The sequence below is a fragment of the Serinus canaria genome, chromosome 3, assembly GCF_022539315.1.
Source record: "Serinus canaria isolate serCan28SL12 chromosome 3, serCan2020, whole genome shotgun sequence".
Lineage (NCBI taxonomy): Eukaryota > Metazoa > Chordata > Aves > Passeriformes > Fringillidae > Serinus > Serinus canaria.
In genome coordinates this window covers 9783660-9808544 of record NC_066316.1, presented here as the reverse complement: position 1 = coordinate 9808544, position 24885 = coordinate 9783660, and the positions used below count along the sequence as shown (strand labels likewise).

General features: G+C 48.2%; 1 protein-coding gene and 1 long non-coding RNA gene across 6 annotated transcripts; one reads left to right on the top strand and one right to left on the bottom strand.

Annotated features, from left to right (window-relative positions):
* Positions 1–1948: 1948 nt before the first annotated feature.
* Positions 1949–12602, bottom strand: DSTN (destrin, actin depolymerizing factor). Its single transcript, XM_030235823.2, has 4 exons — positions 12460–12602; positions 3624–3931; positions 3310–3386; positions 1949–2238 (listed from the first exon to the last, which is right to left on the bottom strand). Exons 1-4 carry the CDS (start codon positions 12460–12462, stop codon positions 2129–2131), a joined length of 498 nt encoding a protein of 165 aa, XP_030091683.1. The 5' UTR covers positions 12463–12602; the 3' UTR covers positions 1949–2128.
* Positions 12603–12707: 105 nt separating this feature from the next.
* On the top strand, positions 12708–24103 carry LOC108962542 (uncharacterized). Of its 5 annotated transcripts, none has more exons than XR_007777377.1 (4): positions 12708–12838; positions 13093–20220; positions 20923–21015; positions 22097–24103. It is a non-coding gene; the product is annotated as an uncharacterized LOC108962542 (long non-coding RNA). The 5 variants fall into 5 exon arrangements; XR_007777379.1 differs by adding an exon at positions 20588–20828 and having other exon boundaries at positions 12759–20220; positions 23642–24103; XR_007777378.1 differs by adding an exon at positions 20588–20828 and having other exon boundaries at positions 12759–20220.
* Positions 24104–24885: the final 782 nt, after the last annotated feature.

Sequence of the window (24885 nt, the reverse complement as noted above, 5' to 3'; positions counted from 1 at the left end):
TGGACAGAGATCAGTACTGCAGACACCTGGGCAAGGAGGAGCTGTTTATGAGGATCATTACACACTTGGGTGAGGCCCCAGTTGACTGCAAGACAGGCTAGAAGCCCCAGCAGAATCCAGGCCAGTTTGCTTTGCTCAGAATCAGGAAGCTGCAGTCCAATGGGTCCCCTGGCATCAGAGAACCTTGTGCTCCCAGCCCTGTGACCCATGTGGGTGCCAAGTCAGAGCAGTCAGCCAATGCCTGTCTTTAATGAAGGGTTTTAACCACTCAGCCTGGCCAGAGAGGGCACATGCTGAGTTAGGTAATGGCCCATTATTGCCCTGGCCCCAGACACAGCAGCACAGCGCTGGCACTGCTCTGCCAGGAGCTGAGGGGACACCACAGCTTTCTTTCCCTGCACAGCTGGGAACAGCTCAGGGAGGAAGGGCCATCCTGTGACTGCCCTGGCTCCATGGGCCTGGCCAGAGAAAGCTCCCTCAGTCCTCACAGGGCAGGCAGTGCACAACAACCAACACATGGCTGGGCTCCTGCTGCTCAGGCTGTAAACAGGGAGATGGCTCCCAGGACAGCCCCAGCCAGTGGGAATTTGGGCCCAAAGCCTAAAGGCAGAGAGAGGTTTGGGAGCTGGAGCCTGCAGCAAGCAGGGGGATGCAGAGCCAAAGAGGGGAACGCACTGCAGAGACAAACCTGCTTTCCCCCAGATCCCTCCAGCTTCACCAGCTCTTCCTTCCAGCCTGTCTCCCCTCACTCCTGCTCCCCAGAGCAGAGCAGGGCAGTGGCTGCAGAGGGCACAGCAGCTCCCTAAGTGCTTACCCAGAACCAGCAGAGTCAGCCCCTGCAGGAGGGCTGATCCCGAGGCTGGAGAGCAATCAGTCACTGACCCAGGGGAGGGAAAGCCCATTTATTTAGGCTGTTCAAATTTGGCACGCACAGAACATATCACAGTAATGCACTGGAGGCTAAGGGTTTTGGGTTTTTTTTTTTTTTCTTTTTCTCTACAGACATACAAGAAAACTCTATGCAACTCCCATGTACACATTACACAAAGGAAACAGCTTTAATCAACCACTGATGAAACATGGAAGCTTTTAAGATCTCTGTAGCTGGCACAGGAATGTTTTCTACCCCCCATACAAAAGGCATTTCAGGTCAAACTTTCTAGTAGGTGATATTTCCATGCATTTCTACAGAATTAAAGAAGCTAACAGACAAAAAGCCCAGATCAAGCCATATTAGTCAGGCTGATTGGTTCTACTAAGTTAAATCAATAGTAATTATGGGACAAATGGACCAAGTGACCAAAGACTGGGGCTGAAAATACCATTTTTAAAGTTGTGGTTCCTTTTCATTTTACTACCCATAACTGGAGAGTTCTGATATAGGAATCTGCATTTATAAAAGCCTCAGAAGCATCTGATCCACTAGTAAGTGTATATTAGAGAAAGGTAGTTCTAAATTAAACTGTGTCAACAGAAAGAGCCATTTCTATAGAATCACTCAGGAGGAAAGAGACCTCAAGACACTTCATAACAAGAAAATTGAACCTACAGAACAAGTGAACCTTTAAATATTATTACTGCACTGTGAGTTTACAAGAGAGTGGATTAGGACTACTCCTCCAGAAAAAGTGTGTCTGTTTTATGTCTCGCTTCATAATTAGGCTTTTTTAGTACAGCTATGCAACTGTAAGCACTAAGAATTTAACCCACTTTTGGTGCTCACAGGTTGCTCCAGCTGAAGTTAAACTACAGGTTTTGTCTTAAATGGTTACAGGGGAAAGTTTCTGAATTTTGCTTTTTACTATTTGGAAAAGCAAGAACAGGAACCAGATCATTCTCACCTCTCCACCTTTCATGATACACTGCTCCAATTTTTAGAGACCTTTAGTGTTAATTCTTGGGGACAGTACTGGGCTGGACAACCAATGCAAATATTAATACACCAAGATAAATCCTTAATTTGATTTATTTAGGGTCATTTGTACATACGAGCTACATCTCCAAAATCTACTTTATTCTACAAGACAGCTTCCCTACTGTTAGTGAAACCCTTGCCTAGAATGTTTGCTTTATATAACTGATCTATTAAAACATGGAATGCTTGTAGAGTTGTGGCACTGTATGACATCTACACGGGACTTCCTTCAAAAGCTACGACTAGGGAGCCTCCTAGCTTCTCAGCAATGCAAGCTCGGTTCAGGTCCTCTGGCCCATTTGCTTGGCATTCATGCTTTATGCCTAAAAAAAGAGGCAAAACACTCAATAATGCAGTATTTCAACATGCTGGTAAGCAATCAAAGAAACATACCTGGTAGTAACATTAGAAGAAGCAATCCAGTCACTCAAGCAGACAAGTCCTGCCTTAGCTTAGGGAATTTGATGGTTTTCCCCTGACACGTCCCAGGAGACATCTGGCTGCACACCAAATGTCACTGAAGGGACACGAAGGCAGAAATTTGTCACTAGCTCAGTGCTCAGGCTCTTGGCCTTTCATAGCAGGCTCTTAGAGCAAATCCCTCATTTCTTGTGCTGCCCTGGATACAGCAGGGGAGGGAGCTCCAGGCAAGCACATGGAGAGGGCTTGCTCAGCTCCCGCTGCCTCTGCTGAGGTGGCTGAAAGCACCACCCTGCAAACCTGAGAGGCAGAGACTGAGAGCTGGGCTACCCAACCAACAATGCTTTCTTTTCCTTTTCAAGGCTGGAGAGCCCAACCCATGTCTGCCTTACATGGTGGAAAGCAGAATTTCCTCGGGATTTCTTTTTCTCAGCACACAACATTTTCCCATGGCAGTTCCAGTCCCTGGGCAAGCCATCCTGTGAAGGCTGGCACTGCTGCACAAAGATCCTGTCAGTCTTGCACAGTGCAAGATTTTGGCCCACTGCAGCCTGAGGAGCTGAAGAGTGCTACCTGGCTATCAGCCAGACTGGCTTACTACAGCACAGTAAGTTTATGAGACTGCTTTTTAACAGACACGGGGATGAAAGTGCTCTGCCACTGAGGCAGCTCTGCACAAAACCCAGTGCTGTGTTATGAATCTTATGGTTTCTAGCCTGTATGGTGCAATGTGCTGCTCCATATGGTCCATCACACATTGCAAATCCTGCTCTTGTCCTGAGCACTGCCCTAGTGCCTCTGAAATTTTGTCAGATAATGTAAATTTGTGCCAGAGCTCATTTTAGCTCAATCACATGACACTTCATTTCTCACTAGTAAACAACATCAAATAAACCCCAAAACCTAAACTAACTAAGCTTTGCTGTGTACTCCAGGGACACAGCAGAGTTAGGAACATTAGTCGTATTACATACCTTGAAACTTCTTTTTGATTGCATCCTTGGAGCTTGCGTAGATCATCTTACTTTTGAGAGGTGCTTGTTCTGGTGCCCTAGTGGGAGACACCACAGAGTGAAATTAGTGACACCAATTATCCACCCCAGACAGAAGCAGTATCCTACCCACCATGGACAAGTGGAACATCTCACGGCTCCAGAAAACAGGCATGAGGCTGCCCAGCTCACTTTAAGCCTGCCATTTTCCCAGCCTAGGCAATACAAACGCTCAGAGACCTCACCCACAGAGCCTGGACTGCATGCTAGGAATGAGAGTTGGGAAGGTGGCTTACCACAAGAAAAACATCAGCTCTTCTTTTTTGGATTCCTTGGTCTCAAAGCTTGCATCATACAAGGCATAGCGGCAATCCTTCTCGGGAAGCATCTGCACAAAGTGCTTGAAAGGGTCGGTGACTGTCACTCCGACATCTCCCACCAGAATCTCTTTGCCTTCCTCCACAATAATGCACTTTTTGTCTGGACTGAGGCAGAAGATGACAGCCTTCTTCCTCTTCTTGATTTCCTCCGGCGTGGAGCACTTCCGCACTTTCATGTCGTAGAAGATGCGGCACACCTCATCGGCCACTTGTACTCCGGAGGCCTGCAAAGACCACAGCACACACCTTCAGGCCTTCCATCCCTCCTCTTCCCAGCTACAACATGGCACTGCCTTAAATCCAAGGCTAGGAGACAACAGATTCTTGCAACAGTCACTTGTGGCATGAGAGCCTCCTCAGAAAAGGCTGCAGCCCCTCTTTTCCAAAGCCAAATAAAGAATCTGGAGTCTGGCTGCTGCCCACAGCTGGCTGCCAACCCAAACACTATTCCAAAAAAGGCACAATCCCACTTACACCAGAATATTGTTTTGGGGGAGTTTTACAGGCATGGCAGCCCCTTGTTCTCTGAGATTCAGTTGTGGCAGATCCTTTGGCATTACAGCAGCTTCATTTTCTTCCCTGTTTCAGGCTGGCTGGACAAGACCACAAGGATCTTCTGTTCAAAGCTTCCCAGCCATTTCCAGCATGCTTGCTAGGAGCTTTAGGAAAAGAGGTAAAACTGGCCAAATTCCATACCTGTCACATGGACTTAGTTTAGAGATCAAGGGAAATGTAGTAGGATGCTGGGATTGCTTTTAGCTGAACAAACCAACTTTGGGATGTTGCTCTGAATTCAGTATTTCAAACAGAGAATTTGCAAGTCTTAACTGTTAAAGTCTCTTCTTCTCAGCACCTACTCCAGCAGTTTCTAAAGCAAGCTTAACCCTCCTTAACATTTCTCCCCCACCTTGGAGTCAGCTGGGAAACTGTAGTGAGTGGTATCGTATTCCCCTGTGTAAGCTGGAACAAGAGGTGCACATGCAGCATTATCAATCTGATGTTAAAAGCAGCTGCACAGAATAAAGAGGACAAGACCTAGCAAGAATGACTAAAGGCCGAACTGCATTTTCAGTCTGACGCTTTTCTGGGAATGAGACAGAAAAAAAAAAAGTGGGAAGTAGAAGCATTTACATTTGAGTTTTGTTCTCAGACTGCACCAAGCTGGAGAGTTTAAAAGCAGCTGTGCAAGAGTGAATATTGCAAATGTGGGAAGCCAGCAGGCACTGCTGGAAGGACATCATGGCCAGAGCAGTAAAGACCAAATTGAAGCCTGTCCAGTACCGAACAACTCTATCTGTTCAAAATGCTACACACAGTATAAACAATGAGATTCCTTTAGAATCCTGCTTCCTCCCTCATTGCTTTTGTGTCTTCCAAATTCAAATGACATTACTCATATCCATCTATCAGAAGGAAAACTGCCTTCCTCCCTCTGTGCAAACCACGACACGTCACTGCTGTGAGCACAGTCAGCAGTACCAACAGTCGGGTACAGCAGCAGGTGAGATACACAACTCAAAAAGGCTAAAGGCTGCTCTTAATTTTTTTTAAATTTATCTTCAGCCTCAAAATGTGAGCTCAAGGGATTTCTTTTGCGTTTGAAGGAACAGCAGAGTTCAGCTGCAAAACCAGGGGGACAGAGCAGGGGACCTGCTCAGTGCCCAGGCTGTCCTTGAGAGATGGCTATGGAATGCACACCTACTTTAATGTGTGGGGGTTTTTTTAAAGCCTTGACCAGTGCCTATCAAGGAGGACCTCAGATAAGCCCAGATTCTCTTCTTTCTTCCAACATCCCTCCTCCTGTAACTCTGGGTGGCTGGCATAGCCAGCTAACCCAGTGAGGAGAGGTGGCACAGCTGGCAGAATCTATTACCATGGAGTTTGGTATCTAGAGCTCCTAAGTGCTGGTCACAGAAAACCAGAACAATCTCATACACCAGCAATCTGAGACAGCTTTTCTTTAGGGTGGAGAGCAGTGCTTTCTCAGGGTTTACCTAAACACCATGGGACCTCCCTCTAGATTTACAATGCATGGTCAGTCTGTAAGTGGTAACCTACGCAGAATTGCTTGCACTTACTTTGGGACGGGAGAACCGCAACTCAGTCACCGTGCCTCAGCTGTGTGGCAGGCAGCCATCCTTCTGCATATCACCAGTAAGGTGAGGAAAGTACATGGAGAAAGCCTATTCCAGGACAAATTCAAGCTACAGTGCAAACATGGACTCCAAGTGACTCATTCCAGTGTCACCTCCTCCATACAGAGACACTGCACTTTGTCAGAGTGTGACTGAGAGCTAATGAGGAATAAAGGTCTTCTCCTGTCCCTGCGTTTGGTGTGGGCAAGAGCCTCTTTGGGAAGACTTTAAATAACACAAAGTTAACCTAATAAAGCAAACAGTGCAGCAACTGCAGCTATTTCATCATTCACTATGGACAAATCCACAGTGAATTCAAGGGAAGCCTTTTCCTCCCCGAGGTTTATTTTCTAACTAAAGGTACCTCAGTAGCTGGCAACGGGTGGCAAGACTCAGGTTTTAGTCACAAAGCCCCCCAAGGTTCTTAGAAAATGCACAGAAAGTCTGCACTGCCATGGAAATGAGGCTATTTATAATGAAAGAGCTGCACATGTCACCTACCTCTACCTTTGTCAATTCTTGAGCTTTGCTCAAACACTACAACAAATAATTCCCTTGCCCCAAGTCATGTTAACTTTGAAAGCATAGGTTAATGCTCAGCTTAGAGCCAGAAGCAGCAGCAACAGAGCTGCAGGTTGATGCAAACTGTGCAGTCATGTGCATTTGCTTGTGCTACTACACAGCCAGAAACATGTCTCCAAGTCAGGAGACAAGTTGTTTCTTTAAAAAGAAACTGAACACTGCTGGCAAGTCAGTTCAGATTCCAAAAATGTAGAAAGTATTTAGTCTGGAACCTCAAAATTCACTGTAAAACTTCAGCTGATAACTGGGACTGACCAGGAGCTGAAGGGACAATAGTGACAACTGTATTTTTTAGCTTTCCAAAGCAAAAGGCTGTTAGTAGCTGGTGCTACTCCTTTTCACAGCTGCTGTACAACCCCTGGATTCATCACACAAGCTGACATTAGCAGCCATTGTGTTGCCAGGGACAATGCAGATTTGTTCCATCTGAGAACACCCTATAGCTGTGTTACAGTATGGGCTGAGAGGAGACAGTGCAACAAACTAATTCCCTCTGAAACAGGATCTACTGTCCTAACTGCAGGGCTCCCTCTTCAACCCTGGGCCTGTACCGGCCACAAATGGTTTCACAAACATACTTAAAAAGGAAAAAACTCAAACCCCAGGCAGCTTTTGTTTTAAGGTAGCTGCAACCACTCTGTGTAGAACAGCAACAGGATGATTGCTAACAGCACTGGAACAAGGAAAAATTCCAGACTCTAAATACGTGTCCTCAAGTGACATTTTAACCTCTTGTCTGCTGCCTTGTCCAGAAGAAGAGCTGGTGAGAAGCCTCCACCCTCCCAGTAATGACAGAGTAAACACTTGTTAGTCTGGATTTTCCCTCTTTGGCCAGATATGGCTCTGCTCAGAGGATTCAATACAGCACATTGGTTATTATTTTGTGCATTGTGGCTTGAATGCTGCAGAGCTCCAGCAGCCAGCCTGGTCCTGTCCCTTTTCCAGGATGGAAGCAGTTACCCAGCTCTGGACTGGCACATGGGGGTCGGTTCAGTGAGCAGCACATACTGCAGGCACTTGTGGGATCCATGACCATCAGCCAGCTGGTGACATTTCACTGTAGGGGAGAGACCCTTAATTGCAACAAGGCAGCAGCAAGCAGGCAAGCCACCTAATTACCAGATGAGAAAATCATACGAGGACAGAGAGAGGACAGAGACGTTCAGGAAGGAAGAGACAGAACAAGTTTCTCTGAGGCAATCAGCACAACTGAGTTGTCCCCCTGCACTTCCACGCAGCTGCTGCAGACACAGCCCATGCTGGGGGCTGAGCCCCTCACCCATTATCCCGTGGCCCTTGTGGCAGTGTCCCCACTGGATGTCACACAGCCTGCTGCAGGCACCTGAGGCAGGCACTGCATTCACTGCCTTGTCAGCAGACTCTGCAGGAACACAGCAGCTCTTGTTCAGGGAGCCTCGCTCTTGCCTGAAGTGCAAAGCTCTGCACAAGTCTTGGGAGAGCACAATGCCCTCCCTCCACCACGCAGGCCAAAGAGAGCCTTCTTCCAACTGCAGGAAGCAGACCCAGCTGCCTCCACTAAGAGCCCCCAACATTTTGCCTCCATTGCCAAGTAGCCAAACTGAATTTTCATCTAAATTGGGGAAGACTGAAGAATAACCCAAAACTTTCTCAAGAAAATCCCCACATATAGAAAAGCCATTTCAGGACTGAGAGACATGCCAGACACCTGATAAACTGGATTCACAGCAAGCCCGCACTAAAACACAACTTTGACACAATAAAATTCAACTTCTCTTTTGTTAGGAAGTGAATACTGTGAGCACCAGTATTTTTTATTGAATACTTAAAATATTCTATCTAAGAAGAGCCTTTGTTTTCCTCAACTCTAAGACGGCTAAGACCTTAAACTAATGACTTAGTTTGCCTCAAGTTTGAAGGACTAAATTTGAGTTTAAGTCTTGAGAATTTCAGACTGTTGGTTTTCCCTCCTGTGATTAGAGCCCAAGAACTCTCCACAGTGGTGCCTGGGCATGCATTATCTCCAGAGACATTCCAAGATACAGTTCTTGACTTGTTTTGTCTGGGAACCACTCACAAACATCGTACACATCAGGGTGAACTATCCACAGCTACTCAAGTGGAAACTTTTGCTTCTTGGAAAAGTATCATCAATTTTTTCCAGAATCTGACACCAAGAACGTATTAAAGCACGCCTTGTTTAATTGCAAGGGCAGATGTGAGAACACTGTGCTCCCATGTTTGCTGGCCACATTATTGGCATGTATTTGGTTCTTAGTCTCTTCAGCAAACCCTGTTTCCCTCATGCCTGGCTTACCCTCTCTCCTATCTACCTCTGAAATTCCCTGCCACTGCCAGAGCTGCCTGTGGAGCCATGTGGCATTTCCCTCTGACTCACTAATGTGTCATAGTACATCTCTGCAATAAATACTTTTGCAATTAAACCTATTTCCACCCAACTGGTCAGGGACAGTACCCTTCAGGGACAGAACTGTCCCCTGCACTGCCACACAATGGAATCTCCTGGGCCATCATCAGCAACTTGAGAGGAAAACTAAGCCAAGGTAGTGGTGGGAGCACTTAGCAGAAAGGGAGAGTAACAGCCTGGCTGAAAGAAAGCTTTGCCAAATCAGGCCTCTGGAAAGGTGTCACCACCTAAGGCCAACAAGCCAACTGAAAACGTAAGCAGTCAAAACCATAAAGATTTTAAATACTGCTTGGCTTTCAATCTGTTATCTGAGAACTCAAGAAAACACATCTGATGTTAACATCCCCACTTTACTGAGCAGGAAAGGCAGCAGTGCAAGGAGGAAACACAAGGAGCAGCTACTTTAACTTCATCCCAGAGACCAGCAACAGTGTGGGAACACCAGTGACTTCAGGAGTCTGGAAAAGCCCACATTCCCTGCTTACCTACAGATGGACAGGGAGACACCTCCATTTACAGGGGACAGCCTGTACATCTGAAAGGCCAAGGTTTCAACTCGGATCTGAAGCCTGACAGGAAACAGAACTAACAGCCTTTTACTACTGTTGTATAAGAGGCCATTATTTGCACACCATAAACCAGCAAGAAGTACAGAATCATCTGCATATCACTTGCAGAAAGAGCTTGACAGCTGGACTCAAGTTTTTATTCTGCATTATTTGGTCTCTTTTGGCAGGGAGAAGGTGTGCAGGAAAGAATTGAAACTCTATTCATCTTTTATTTTTTTCCCCCACCCTGGCAAGAAGAAAGGTTACTGACAAGACAAGAAGAGATGAGTAGGAAAGCAATTATTAAAAAAAAAAAAAAAAAAAAAAAAAAAAAAAAAAAAAAAAACAACCCAAAACAAAACAAAAAAAAACCACAAAAAAAAACCCCAAAACAAAACAAAACACTATCCTTCAAATTCTTGAAGGTCATTTCTTCAGCTTTTAGCCAAAGAGGAAGTTATCTCCTCCTCTGAGCCACCACAAAGTTCACTCCCAATTTAATTATCAAGGTAGGCAGAACAAGCAATACCCACAAAAGGCAATCCCAGCAACAGTACTGAAAAACAGGAACTGCAGTGGCCAGTAGTAGCACGGCAGAAGTTTTGAGCAGCACCCATTCCTGTGTTGATATACAAGTTTTTAAGGTAATGCAGGTGGAAGATGGTGTGTAACAGGACTCCTGCAGAAAATCAAAGCTTCTCAGAAACACATTCAGCACACAAATCAGCTGTTATGAACCTAAACACCTCTAAGAATTTTCTTGTGGCCCTCCAGGCACCTACAGTAACCTAAAGCTTAAATGTCACCCTCAAAATGAGGCTTTGAAGGCCAACTCTGGGCATCCCTGATACTTGTTACTGTGGGATCCTTCTCTCCCAAGGAGACTGCTGTGACTACTGAACAACCAAGTGAGGAAAAGGCTGAGAACAGCTTCACAAGCAAGTCCTGGTTGTAGTCAGGCACTCTCACATGGGATTGCTTAGGTCAGCTCTCGCACCCAGCAGGAGCCTCTTGATAGTGATTCTGCCAAGGCGAGTAGGAACATGCCAGACATCAACAGCACCAATTGTCATGAGGCTGTTATCTTGTATATGAGGCATATGTACCTTGTAATTACACAGATCTGGGAATAGCACTGACTAACAACCAAGAAAAATCATTTGCACGGTACTCCAAAGACCTTGGACTCATTTAATCCAGTAGCAAAGAAACTGAACATTGTGGCAAGACACAAAAGCTGAAAATCCAAGCCCTTTTGATAGCAAAGGATGCCCTCCTGCTGGCACTACCCTACTTTGCCAGAAGGCCTCCACTCTGCCCAAAACCAAGTTCATTTGCAGCCTCTCAAAAAAGCCAACCTAAACCCTGTTGCAAAAAGGAAGGATCACTACGAGAAACAGTAGTTTTGACTGACTTGGGAATTCCCTGGTTCCAAAGCAAGATGAAGCCTGACACTCTGAGTAGTCACACTTAACTAGGTTTGCATACTGCAGAGGTGGTAGCTGGCTTGTTGAGACAAGCCTCTTTAAACAAGAGCTGCGAGTCTCATCAGACGTTTTAGCAGCTTCATCTGCAGCTCCCATCAGCTCTGCTCCACGCTGCAGAACAGCCACAGATGCTCCAGCTTGGGTGTTGGAGAAAGCAGGGACATTAGTGGTACATCCTGTCTGCCACCCTACGGACCAAAAATTTATTTCCCGGATATACCACGTGTTCAATGAACTACTGGTAAATACCAAGGGAAGGCCTCAATATTTAACACCTCTAATGCAGGTAAATAACCCAGACAAGCGTGTGTTGCTGGACAAGTACTTGTGCATGACTCAGGCAATAACAGGGCAGCAGTTAAAACTGCATGAGCTAATAACTGAGGCAAATTTGCCAGTCTCCATCTCCTGAATCAAACGGGGATGCAAACTTTGAGCACGGGCAAAGCAAACAGAAGGAGCCACCATGAAACTGAACACACGTTTGGTCTATTCTGCCCCATTTATGCAAGCCCTAACACTTTTCTTTTGAAAGGCAGGAAACACAAGCAAATCAGTGCGGATCTTTAATACTTTTTTGTTTCTTTGCTTCCAGCGTTATGCCTTGGATGAATGTTTTCAGCACTGTCCGGAGAAGCAAAGCAAAACAAAACAAAACAAAAAACCACAAGTCCTTACAGCAACTACCTCAAAATTTCAGCTTTCTCGAACGGCCGCTGCGACACCCTGTGTTTTACAACCAGCGATTCCCCTCCGCGGGTTCCGCTTCCCCCTTTTGTCCGCCACCGGCGCTGCGGGCGGGCGCGGCGGCGAGGGGCGCGGGCCGGACCTGGCAGGGCCCGTGCTGGCCCCGGCTGCCCGCGGAGCCGCCGCCGGTTTCTAGGCCAGGCCCGAACCCTCAGGCCGTGCGAAGATGGCTCCCGCCGGGACCGAGGCGGCGGCCCCGCTTCCTCCCGAGCAGGGCAGCCCCCGGCCCCGGGGGAAGGGCGGGCTCCCACCGACACCGCCCGGTGCCTTCCTGCGGGGCTGCGACCCCCTCCGAGCCAGCCCCCCGTGGGGAGCGGCGGGGTCGCCACCTCCGCGTCCCCTCCCGGCCGCGCCCTGCGGCGCGGGGAGGTGCCGCGCACAACCCCCCCCCCTCTACCCGGCCTTTTCCCGCCGCGCCCTCGCTCCTCACCAACCCCCCCTCCCAGTGCCGAATGGACGCGCCCGCCCCCAGCGCCTGTGTGCGACGCGGAGCGTACCATCACCTTACGGTGGGGGGGAGGAAAAGGAGGGAGGACAGTTCCATCGCTTCAAGGCGGGGTGGGAGTAACCTTCCGCCGCCTCATGGCGGGATGGGGGCGGGGGGGAAGGGAGGAGAACGGACCCGCAGCGTCAAGTTCAAAGGCGAACGGGAAGGACCGAAAGAAAGGGAAGGAAAAGAAAAAGGGGGCACGATATGGCCAGGCACCGAGGCGCCGCCAGCCAGAGCGCCGGCCGGGATGCGGCGGGCGGTACCGCCGCCCCCCTCCCCCCTTTTTCCCCCAGGGATGAAGGCGGAGACGGGAGACGAAGAAGCCAAAAGCCCGTCCGGCGGCGCTCAGTGCCTACCATGGCGTCGGCAGGGCGCGGCGGGCGGGCGGCGGAGCGCGGTGCGGCGGCAGCGGCTCCCTCGGCTGTCTGGGCGCGGCGCGGGCTCCGGCGGCAGGAAGAGAAGCTGCGAGGGCGCGAGCCGGGCGGAAGCGCTGCCGACGTCACGGCCGCCGTGCCCGGAGGAGGAGGAAGCGGTTGCTATGGCGGGAGCCCCGCGTGGCGACGCCCCAGCCCCGTGCGCACGCGCGGGCGGGGCGGGGGGCGGCAACCCCGTCGTCGCTCAGAGCCACGCCCCTGCCGGGTCGACCAATCACACGGAGGCATAGGCTGATTGACGTGCCAGCCGGCCAATGGCGTACAAACCCACAGCTGGGCGGGCGGGATTACCTGCTCCAAGGTGTGCCGGGTGGGGTGCGGGGATGGTTCTGAGGGCAGAGCTGGGGGGCTCGGGGAGCCGTGAGGGACAGCGCGGGGGGCACGAGCAGGATTTGGGCTGCTGGGAGCGCGGCTGGAACGGACTGGGGCTGGCGGGGATCCTGCGGGAGGAGGCGGCCGCAGCGGCAGGCAGGAGCGGCGAGGGGCGGGCAGCCGGGCGGAAGTGTGGGAGTTTTTATCTTTTTTTTTTTTTTTTTTTTTTTTTCTTCCTCCGAGGGTTTTTCACTACCTACTTTGGTGCGATCTCAGACAGGCGGTGCTGATTGGCTCGGGCTGCTGCGGCAGAGCCCGGCGCTTCCCGCCGGCACCCGCGCATCCCGGATCCCGGCACTGCTTCATCCCGGCGGCCGAAACAACGGGCGGGTTGTCCTCGGAACAAAGGCGGCCCTGAGGAAATGCTGCTGCCGGGGCGCTCCGAGAAGCTGCTCTTCCGTGTTCATGGCAGTCCTGCTCGCCCTGACGAAAATGCTCATTCCTTAATGTTTCTGGCCGGCGAGGCTCGGGCTGCTTGTAAATCAGAGTACAAAGGCATCTGCTGACGGTACAAAATGTATATATAGAAAGTTAGGTTTTTATCACCGAATCCTGACTGCAGTGGTGTTCCCGGCTTGAGTCGATGAGCAAAAAGCCCCCAGCATCAAAAGCTTATTTGTTGAGTATGTGCCTTCCTGTAAGAAGGAAACAAAAACAAGACTCGATGGTGGCATTTTCAGGGCTGGGGTATGAAGGAATAACACTTCATTACAACTATCATGAAACCACTACTAAATTGGCATGCAGCAGGGGTGAGCAATGCTTACACACCTTGCAGTTTTCATCCACATTGCTGTTCTAGTTAAAAGGGTTTAATTTTTATTTGATATATCCCCTCTCTTGAGGCTACCACAGTAGGTGCTCTTTGTAGATGTTTTTTAGGCCTGTTCACCTGAGAGAGAAGTTGCTGAAAGAGCCCTGTAGGTGGGTGCATTGAAAAAGCCATCCTGTTTCATTAGGCTCTTCTGCTGGGTGTCTTACTCCTGCCAGGGGTTCCTTTTCTGCAAAAGCTCTTGCATCAGATTTGTAATGAAACTAGCAAAAAAGAGCTACCAGCAAGACTCAGACTTTACCTGGCCTGAGAGGATACTTCTTCCCTAGGCCCCTTTCTGATACATTTAATCAAGGAATGCTTAAATTTGACCCCAAATCTTGACTTACTCTGAAAGTATTACCACGAAATTAACAGGGATGTGTTTGATTTTTTTTCCCTTTTGAAATGTAGTTCTAAACCAAGTCAGATAAAGTGCCTGTGTAGTAGGGAGAGCTTCAGTCCTGTCAGTAAGTTTCTCTGGACAACTTCTGGTCCTGCCTCCTGCTGTGATTGTGGCTTGCAGAGGAAATCAAGGAAATCAAGGCAGCGGTGGTCAGAGCCGTGTGGCAGTGCCACAGCAGACCTCCATCTCTGGTGGTGGGTGACAGAAACCTGGGGCAGCCGTGCTTTCTAGTTGTATTGGTGTGGGTAATTGGTCTGTTACTGCTCCAGGCTTGCTCTTTCTAGATGGGTTTCACTCTGACAGAGGGGTGCAGAAGTGAGACATCCTGGGGAGGAGGGGAGGAGATGATGCAAGGCCATGAGAACAGGGCTGGGGCTATTTCATGCTATGTACTTATAAGGGCAAATGAGGTGGAACTGGCCTCTTGGCTCAGTCTGCTCTGAGAGGTGGTTTTGAAAACGTTGCAGAAGGTTGAGAAAGTATCTAACCAGTTAAAGGAAATTCAGCAGGGACAAGAACTCCTTCACCAGCACAGTAAGAGAAAACTCTCACTTTTAACCTGCCTCATGAGAAAGATGTGCCTGCTCTCGGAAGGGCACTCACTCACCAACAACCACAACGGCTTTTTGAAATGTTTAATTCCCCAGAAGACAAAACAGCATGGCCTACTGAGGAGAGGCAGGATCTGTGCACCAAAATACACATACAAATGTGTGGTTATGGTGGTACCTGCCTTAGCACAGGGCTTCACAGCCATGCCCTGCTGTTCCAGCACTGGGAGCTCCAGCCCTGCCCCAGAGCTGCCTGCTGGGGATGAAGAGTGTGTATGGCAGGCTGGGAACCCCTGTTGCATGCCAATCCCGTGCTGCTGGTTCTGCAGGGAAAGGGAGCCAGCTTCTCCAGCCCTGTGCTGCTCCCTGACCTGACAGCTCTCTCCTCATGTGCCTTAAGCATCACCCTGACCCTGTGTAATGCTGGGCTTCCCTCAGCCCAGGCTTGCAGCAGGGTCCTGTCAAAGCTGTTGTGTCACTCTTGCCTTGGTGCCCAAACCAAGGGGGAGCTCCCTGGCTTGGGGAGGGCAGGAGGAAATTTTGTTTCTCTTTCTGAGTTCCCCTCTCTATCAGTGCCCGCCTTTGGCGCTGATAGAGAGGGGAACCAGGACCCGGGCAGAGGTGAGGAAGTTGCTGCCACCCTGACACCAGCACCTCTGGCTTAGTGTGTTGCACAGCTTGTTACACCCTCTGGTGTGTGGTTGAGCAAGGCTAAAGCTGCCTTGGGGTGAGACCCCTTTGTCCCCAGCCTCTGAGTGCAATACAAGGTAGTCACAATGACAGACAGAAATGGTATGAATTGCATGGTGGAGAAGAAGGGTGTTTTTACTAGCTCTTCTGCTTTTCAACAGTGAATCAGCTTTGCCCTTTTTTCCATAGTGTTAGTGCTATAAATAATCCAGGCTGGAAGCTCAAGCTGCATGTTTGGGTGAACTATCATGAAAGGTGAATCCCCCTCCTGCTCTTAAGGCAAATGGTATTTGCAATCAGCCTGAAACTTCCCCCCCCCCCCCCCAAAATCCATCCCTCAGCCGGGGGGGACCCTGAGAGATTCCAGCAGTTCTGTAGGTGGTGGTGACCACTTAGGTTCCTGTCAGAAACACCGGTGTGAACTGCAGCTGGCAAATGTCTGCCCAATGAAGGATTGCTTCAAAATCCAGCATGGTCAATATAAAAAGTCACCTGTGTCTCCATTTTCCAATGAGACCCTACATCAACAAAAACCTGAGATCAATACATCCATTTTGCTGACTTTGTAGCTTTTGAGATGGTGACTACTTGCTTACTTTATATGCCTCAGCTATTTGAACTCCCCCTCCCGTCCTTCAAGCTACTGACTCATTTCCTCCTCTAAAACCTTCCTTTTTTAGCCTTTCGCTCTGAAGTATTTAGTGTCTGTTTTGAGCTGCATGCTCCATGCCTTACTTAGGCAAACTCCTACATCAAAGCCCTGCAAGCCATGGTTTTCTACCATGGAAATCGTTTGTTTTCCCTGATGGTTTCAGTCCTGAGGGGCAGCCTTGGCTACTGACTGTGCTCGTCGGCAAATTGCTGCTCTGCTGTTGGAAATCGGGGAGGCGGACAATCGGCAAAGCAGCTGGTGAGCTGAGGCTGCCGCTGCTTATGCTAATTGCTGTTGTCTCCCTCTTAGCCCCGCTTCCCCCATCTGCCTGCATCCACCTGCTGTCTTTTCATCCACTTTTACCCTGAGCAGGGATCACAGAGGCTCCTGTTTGGCTGAACAACCTCAGAGCGCCCGGACTCTATGCTGTCTGATGCCGCAAAGGAGTGGGCAGTGTCCCCCGTAAACGGTGGTGACCCGGAGCTTTGGTCGTGGCTGATGGATGCTGCTGTAACAACACTAGCTGAGTGTGCCTGAAATACAGTGCCTTTTTCTCAGGGCTTGTGGAATATTGGCTCTGTGGTCTTGGCGTCGCAAGGATCAGCAAAGATAATTTTAGACAGGAACAGAAAGTCTCTGTAAACCTTACAGTCATAGCTATTTCACTGGCAGAAAAAAACCCCACGAGGCGCCCATGGCTGTGCATTGCTGAAACATTCTGCTCAGCAGGTGCGCTGGAGTAAAAATTTAAAGGGAAATCTGGGGACAGGAGAATCTAAGGGTGATTTCCAGAAATTGCTGTGATGCTCCATCCCTTTAGTGAGGAGGTGGTGCAGCACACAGGATGCAGGAACCAGAGCCTGGTATTTGGTCCAGAGCCCTATCCTAGTCCGTGGCATGAGTCTGGACAAGCTGCTTTTCCCCTTTGCGTTAGTTTCCTGTTTTTGAAGTGTTAACTTTGTTCCTGCTTTTTTGGTATTACAATTTGAGATTTAGTGCAGATCAGAGCTAGATGTTGCTTATCAATACTCCCTATTTTTACAGTAATGAAAAGGCTGTTCCTAAATTGCTACAGATGAATGCCAGAACTCATATTCCCCTTCATTTGCTGTCAACCTCCACAAATGCTGCAGGTTGCAATCCTTCTGACTTCTGCATGGTAAGAACTGCAGGCCATAAGCAACCAGGCTAAAATTTGACCCTGCTTGCTGCTGTAAAACTGGGTGAATTTTATCAGCCTCATCAGAATTGGTCTGGATTGAGTGAGATGGGGAAGTTAACTCAGTGCTTCATTACCCCCGGGGCATTTTCTCCACTAGAAAGACAAAGGAGGAAATAACAAAAGAAGGCAGCTCAGCAGTGGAACAACTTCATGTTAATTTAAGTAAGCAAGAATGTAATCAAGCTACTCTTCTACCTGGCTGCTTTTTTTTTATTTTCTCTCTTTGGTTTTGTTGCCAGTAAAGCCTGTCTGAAATACTTTTTATGTGAGAATGAAATGCATCTTGCTCCAGAATCAGCTTAAGGACTGGCCACTGCTCAGCTCTCCCTTAAATCCTCAAAACAGGCAATGTACAGAGCTTACAATGATGTGTTTGCCTTGCATACACGGGAATTGGATCTTAAATCCCTGCCAGTCTGAGAAGGGAGGCTCGCCTTGAGTACAGCGAGGCCTTGAACCAGCGGGTAAAGCTTTGAGCAACATCTCTGCCTGCATTACCCGAGCACTTTGCAGCGTTCCCTGGGTTGTGCTGTAGCCGTGAGACAGGGCTGTGTGTGCAGTCCCTTTTCTAGAGGGGGAGGCTGAGCCCAGAGAGGCTGCACGGCTCCCACAGCCTCGGGCAGGAAATTTGTGGCGAGTGTGATGAATTCTTCGCTGCCTTAGCAGGGTAACACCCGACCCTTCGGGCCATCTCTGCTCTGCGCATGGAAGGAGATCGTGCTGCTATACTGAATGCGGCACGACTGCAGGGATTTCTTGGAGAATAAGCATTTGTGGCTCATGTGGGCTTTGTTCCAGGTGTGGAGGTGGTTTCTGCTGCTGCCATTATTATTTGCTATCTGCAATGCCATTAATAATTATTTTATTTCCCGAAGTTGTGAACCCCCACTCCTCACACTCTGTAACCCAGACAGAAGGTTGTTGTAGCAGTTTAGTTTTCTTATGACAGGGTTTGTGCTCAGCTGCATCAGAATAATGAAACCTTTTGGAGGTGTGTTGCTCGTGCAGGATGGCCCCTTGGTTTGGCTTGGGAACTGCAGGCCCGTCTGTGTTTGTCAGGGCTGTGGCCACTTACTAAACCTGTCTGGGTTTGGCTCTCTGGAATGGAGGGAGCTTGGCTCTTGTTAAAATTGGCAGTTCCTTTTATGGAGGGCTTCTGTGGGTAAGATTAGATGGGAGTTGAATTAGCCCTACCCCTGTATAGGGCAAGGTGATGTACAGGCATAGACTGGAAAATCCCCAGCCCTGATCTGCTTACTGTCTAACCATAAGAAATGCATGGGGTAATGAAAAAGGAAGCAATGAGACATATTAGTCAGCATGATGGATGTTCATCAACAGCAGCCTTATAGCTGTGGAGGATTTGCTAGAGGGTAGTAAAAAGCCCTTCAAAACTGTCAAAAGATAATTAAGTAGCATTGACTATGATTTCTGAGGAATGCTGTGGGAATTTATGGTGGTTATGGGGGGCCTGAGTTGCAGAAGTGGGTCTGGAGAGGTAAGCACTCATTTCCCAACAGCAGCCATGGCTGCTGTGACACTGGAGAGAAGCCACAGACTGGCAGTGCCTGTGGAGCACAACTGGGATGGGCTGCAGGACAAATCTGCCCATAGCCTGGGTCTGGATGGGTCTGAGTGCTACGGGAGCTGGCTGTGCCAGCAGTGATATGGGTGGTGCAGGGGAGAGCAAGAATATCAGTGTTTTTGCCTTCCAGTACATCAGGTAGTCTCAAAAAGGGATTTGCTTTCCTGGTGAACCTGAGCCTCACACCTGGATGGATAACACTCCTACCACTACTGCCACTTGGGCTGTGCCAGCTGAGGTGGAGGAGTAGGAGGACATTGCAGAGAGACACACTGGGAAGGAAGAAGGTCTTGCTGTGTTTCCTGCAAGTGTGCAGTGGATGGGAATCTCTGACAGTTTCCTTTACCTCTCTCATATCTGTGTTATGGGCTTGCAGGATGTGGACAGATTATGAATGGAGTCAAGAGTGGCTTGATAGCTGTATCTCTGCTCTGGCTGTATTTATAGCTCTGGGTTGACAGCTGGGTCATGGTGAGCTATATATACCTTCTGTGGTTGGTCTTGTCCAGGCAAGTGGCTGTGGGAAGTCTCCACTGAAAAACAGGCTAGTGTGAGTGGAGCATTCCTTTCCCACCACCCTCTTTAGATCTGTTCTGTGTGCCTGAATCTGTACTGGTGGCCTGTGCTTGGTGTGCTGGCTCTTTTCTGGCACTCAGAGTGTAGAAAGGCTGGCTGCTGTGGGGGCATGGACCTTCTGGGTGAGCCTGTGTATTCCCAGTCTTCAGCAGGCAGTATTCTCCTTCTGAGCTTTTGCATTGCCTGAGTGGCACAGCTCATATCTCTGGATGGGTGGTCCCCCAACAAGCTGCATGTGGGTGCTGGGATGGAGCATGGTTACAGCAGCACTTCTGAAGGGAGCCAGGAAGCACAGCTTGCCAGTATGGGCTGAATCTGGCCAGGCAGAGCAACTTTTTCCCTGAGCAGGCTACCCTGTCATCCTTCCCTGGGGCTCTGACACTTCTGGATCAAAAACACTTGAATGTAACCAAAACACAACTTCTGGCCAGTGTTTCCCCTGCCAGATTGCCCATCACAGAAGTCTTTCTCCCAACATATGAAGCTTTGCTCTTGCACTGATCAAAAAGGTACTCCTGACCTTCCCTGCAGCTCCATGGGCTTCCAGGCTCATTTCCCCTCCTCTCCCGGATCCTGACTGTCTCAGGCCCAGATTCAGCATCAGCCTCGCCACATCAAGGTGGAAGTGGCCGGGCAGCTGGGAGGTGTCCGGCTGGGGAGGCCGCGCCCCGGGGCAGAGCGAGGCTGTCTCACCCCTTCTCCCAGCAGTGAGAGAGCATCGGACGCCGCTGAGCGGAGGGAGGGCTGCTGTCCCAGAGCAGCGGCCTGCTGGTTACTGAAGGCACGGCACCATCTGGTGGCATGAAAGGAATTTGTCTGTAAGTCTGTCAGAGAGCAGTCCTGACCTTCTCAGCCAGATGCAAACTAGCAGTTTCCAACTATTTTTTTTCTCCTTTTTATTTTTCCCTCTTCTTCCCTCCCCTCTTCTGAGGCTTTGGGTCCCTCTGTGGCTTTGCCCACCTGTCTGATGTTCTTGTTGACTATTTCTTACAGAGACAAACTTGTCCAGCTCTGGGGCATTTCTGGATCATGGTGCAATTTCTCAGTCTGGGAAGAAGTGTTAGCTGCAGAGGGCACTGCCCAAGGGCAGGCTGCTGCAGCCTGAGATGTGACAGCTCTGCTCCCTTTAGAGCTGTCCTGGGTCGAATCAGAAATCTGTCTAGCCTGGTGTCCTCTTCCTGGCAGGAGATACCTGGGAAGAAAGGCAGTCAGTTGGCAGCAGGAGATCATCTAGATGGTCTGCCGGCTTCCCATGTGCAAGCAGGAATCTCCTGAGTTTGGCATTGTGCCTCTACTTTTGATAACCTTCTGTGGATTTCATCCTTTCTGGTTTTGGCTCATCACCACCTGAACCTGTGAAGACTCCTGACATTTGCTACACCTGCTGGAGGTGCAGCTGGTCTGGGACTTTAAAGAGCTGCCCAAGGTTGCATGAGCATCATTCATCTGCGTGCTGGGGCTGCAGGGCAGAGCACCAGCCAGAAAGGATTGGTGACATGTCACTGTTGTCTCTTTTCCAGGTCCCTTGATATGCCAGGAGTGTCCAGATTGTGGGTCTGCTGATCTTCAGGCACAGAGCAGTGTTGGCATCCAGCTCAGAACCAGATGTCAAGGTGGGTGTTAAGGAGCAAACCTTGTATGTGAGCTGTCTGAGATGGAGTGGTTTGGTTCCTCCAGGTCCCCTGAGACACTAACTGTTTAAGGGCTGCTGGGCACTTGATTGGGACTGTTGCCTAAAAATCAGGTAGGAAAAAGTGGAAGCCTCTTGCTTTGTGAAAATCATGGCAGTCCAAGCTCTTTTTCAGCTAAATTCCATTGGATTTTGGCTGGGTCTTCTGGTTTGGGGTGTCATGAAACCTGTATGGGTGACAGTACTCTGGTTGCTGTTGATTTTGTCATTAACCAAACACAGGTACCTTCTGGCCTGTGAGTGTGTGTCCCAGCACAGCTTGCATGCTGGGCTGGAGAAAGGGATGCCAGGATTGAGAGGAGGAGCTGGGAATTGTGCTGGGATCTGAAACAGGCACCCCTGCACTAGACACCATTGTGTTCAGTGTTCAGGTCTGACTACTCTCAGTGCACTGGGAGAGGGCAGCACAGGACTGTGCTCCTGTTATCCCAAGACTTCCATGGGAGCAGGGAAAAGCATGGAGCCACTGCAAATTCACGTTTTGCAAATTCACGTTTTGCAAATTCACGTTTTGCCACCAGGGAGCTCCCATTCCTCATACCAGTCCTATGGTGAGAAAACAGAGTCCAACATGGCAAAAAAAAAATCCCTCAGTCTCCACCAGATCCCAGCTCTTATGTAAGGGCTGGACTCTGTGGTGCTTGCCCTGGCTTTAAAAAAATATTTAGTGTTTGGATGGGTTTTGCTCATTCATTGCAGGTTTCCTAGGAATGAGAGAACATTGAGGCTGGGACTATTGAGGCTGGCTAATGACAGAAAACACAGTGAGCAGGTGGAAATGTGGTGACAGCAATGCATTTTTCCTCACTCTGGTTTTGGACAGTCTTAATAGAATAGCAGAGCTGGAGAGTGTCTGCCTGCAGCCATGCCCTTGTAGTTGACATACAGAGAAGAAGGTGGCACTTGTGCTTCTAGAAAGAGTGTTGACACATACAGTAGGTTTAGTTTGGTACTAATTCGAGTTTTTAATTGCCAGTGATATGACTTTTTCTCTTTGATTACAGGGTTGAAGCATTTACTCCCCCAGACAATGTAATTCTGACCTTTTCCATCTACCCTCCTGCCTTCCAATGCCTGGTTTCTTTCCTGCTCTTACCTGGCACTTTCACAAACACATATTTCAACCTCCCACATTCCTGCACTGCTGAGGAGACAAGTCTTTTACACTTGGAGGAAAAGATAATTGGTATAGTTGAAATACAATTAGAGTAATTGAATAATGATTAATTAATTAATAATTGGTGAAAAATTAGTAGTCAGAATACTACAGTGAGTTTGGAAAAATGACTCTGCTCCTTTTTTGGGGGCTGGTGTGATTGATGTGAGGTTAGCTGTGGCAGAGTAATGTGTTCTCTGTGTTCCTGCTAGCTGTATTTGTATTAGACCACAGTGAGGGACATCAGAGTTTGGAACCAGAAGAGTGTTTCCAAGGATGAGGATAGCAAAGCAGTAGACGAAATTACTGAGGCAAGAAATTAATGCCCTTTCTTGGAGGTTCTTAAAAAGCAGCATAAAAAAATGGTGTAATTCCTGTCCCCGTCCTCAGACAGTCACAGGACATCCTCAGCAAAGGTTTCTGTAGTACACAGACAGAAGTGGAAGGACATCTCTAGAGACCTGCCTGGCAAGTCCCCTCATCTTAGGCCTAGACTCTTTCCTGTCATGGATCCAGAAAGGCTGGGTGCACTGTCTGTTTGGAACTGAGTCACCTCATGCCAGGGAAGATAAAAAAGTCCAAAATCCAAGCAGTTCCCAGGAGAACAATTTTTCTCCAGGAAACCAAAGACACAGCTCTGGCACTTTTCAGTCCAATGTGGCTTCCTTCTGACTCTGGCTGGAGTTGGCTGTCCAGGGGAGACAAGGGGAAATGTTTCAAGTTAGGGTGAGTTTAGGAATGTGTTGGAAGAGCAGCATATGCTAGCATGCATCTGTGTGGGAATATCTATGGGCAAAAAAAGGCAAAGTTCTCCTAAAGTGGGAGAACTTGCTTCATCATTTATTTACATGCTTCAACACTTGCATTTTGATGAGGGCTTAGATATTTTGTGTATTAGCCAGAACAAACACAGCAAATGGCTCTTCTAAACTGTTGATGAAATCATTGAGGGGCTTTGTGTCCTTGTGGTTTTCCACTTATTTGAGTTTCCTTTGAGATGTGAACTTAAAATCTGGCACTCATGGGCCCCATGTGACTTTGTGGTGTTCTTGGAACACTGCTTCTCTATAAAACAGTGTCTTGATCCCATCCAAGCACAGATGTTTGTTTGTTTTCTATGACAGGTATAGTATCAATGATATTTGCTTGTCGAGCCACCCAAGTCATGCTTTAATGGAAATTCTTTAAAGAAGTGAAAAATATTCATTGTAGTACACTGGTTCAGCAAATACTGCAGTAAAACCTTTGGAATAGAGACTGAATGACAGAAATAAGTGAGTTATGTGTGGAGGGGAAATGAAAAGCATTTTTTATGGCATATTGCAGTGGTTACTAAGCTTTATGACTTTCTCAGCAGTCTCAGGATATTGTATTTCTTTTTTTTTCCTTAAAGGCTCCTGGAAGAAAGACATTGCATAAGAAACTCCATTTTCTAATTAAAAAAAAAAAATTAACTCTCATGGTTGCTTAGAAAAACATGAAAACATGAGCTGAATGTTCCAGATAGGATGTTGAAATCAAAACCAAACAGGATGGAAATCTTGGTTCATAGCTTTATGCTCCAGACAGCAAACAAACAGCCTTAGATTGGCTTAGAAATTCTGCAGTTTGGAAATGTATCAGTGTCTGACTTTTGGGACCTGACTGCAGGCATGAGGACACATGTGATTTTGGAATCAGAGTTTAGTCTCCTTTTGTTAGACAATATTGACTTTCATAAAAAGTAAATACTTCTGTAAAATAAAAGAATTTTTAAAAAAATATTTCTCTGGTGGGACCACTTATTTTTTCAAACTTTTCTTAGCAGTACTTGAGTCCCTTTTTGTCTCTTGTTTTGTTCCCCAACTGATTTTATTCTGTTCTGGCTTGAGAATTTCATCCTGAAACTTTTTTGGTTCATTCTTCTTTCCTTCTGAACTTTAATGTTTCTTTCGGGAGATTTCAATTTGGTTAGATTTTGATGTTGACCTCAGATCTGGTGTTTTGTTTCATCCCTCATTTTGTCTTTGTCACCTTGTTCTTTGCTTTCCAGCTTTGTTTTGAGCAGGTGCTGTACAATTCCACCTTGGGTGGTGGGTGATGTTCCACCTGGATGTTGCCTTTTACCAGCTGAGCCCAGTATGTTTCCAGGTGGCTCAGTGCAGCACCCAAAGTCACATTTGAGCTCATCTTCTCATGACTGGGAAAGCAGTTGCCTTGTTTTGTTTTCCCAGAGGAGATGACTGAATTTTTGGTGAAAGACATGCACAGTGCAGGAATTCACAGAGAGGGAATTACAGTTCTCCAAGCAGAACTGACCCTGAGGCTGTGTAGTGGCAAACTTGTGGTTGCACTCCTGGTGATGCAGTGGAGTGGTGTGAAAGTAGCTGGAGGATGAAAAACATTCTCTCTATCCCCCACTGTGTTTAGACCTGCATCATCCATGCTTAGGATAGACAAAGTGCTATCCCTAGTGTGATTTTTCTTTCCCAGATGTGTTTTGTTACTTTGTTAAGGTAAGATTTGCAGCTTTGGGCATCGTATACATGAGATAGAAATGTCTTAACCATAGAAAGGCTGGCTGGATCTTATTTATCAGAGTCCTTGTCTTCAGAGCCTAAGTGTCTGTATCTTATAGTTTATCCTATAGCAGACCCC

Excerpts from the sequence above, each read along its gene's own strand:
- DSTN (XM_030235823.2), bottom strand. Across the intron at positions 3,387-3,623 it reads GAGCTGATGTTTTTCTTGTG|GGCACCAGAACAAGCACCTC; the intron begins GTAAGCCACCTT and ends GTCTCCCACTAG. Across the intron at positions 2,239-3,309 it reads AATCAAAAAGAAGTTTCAAG|GCATAAAGCATGAATGCCAA; the intron begins GTATGTAATACG and ends CTCTTTTTTTAG.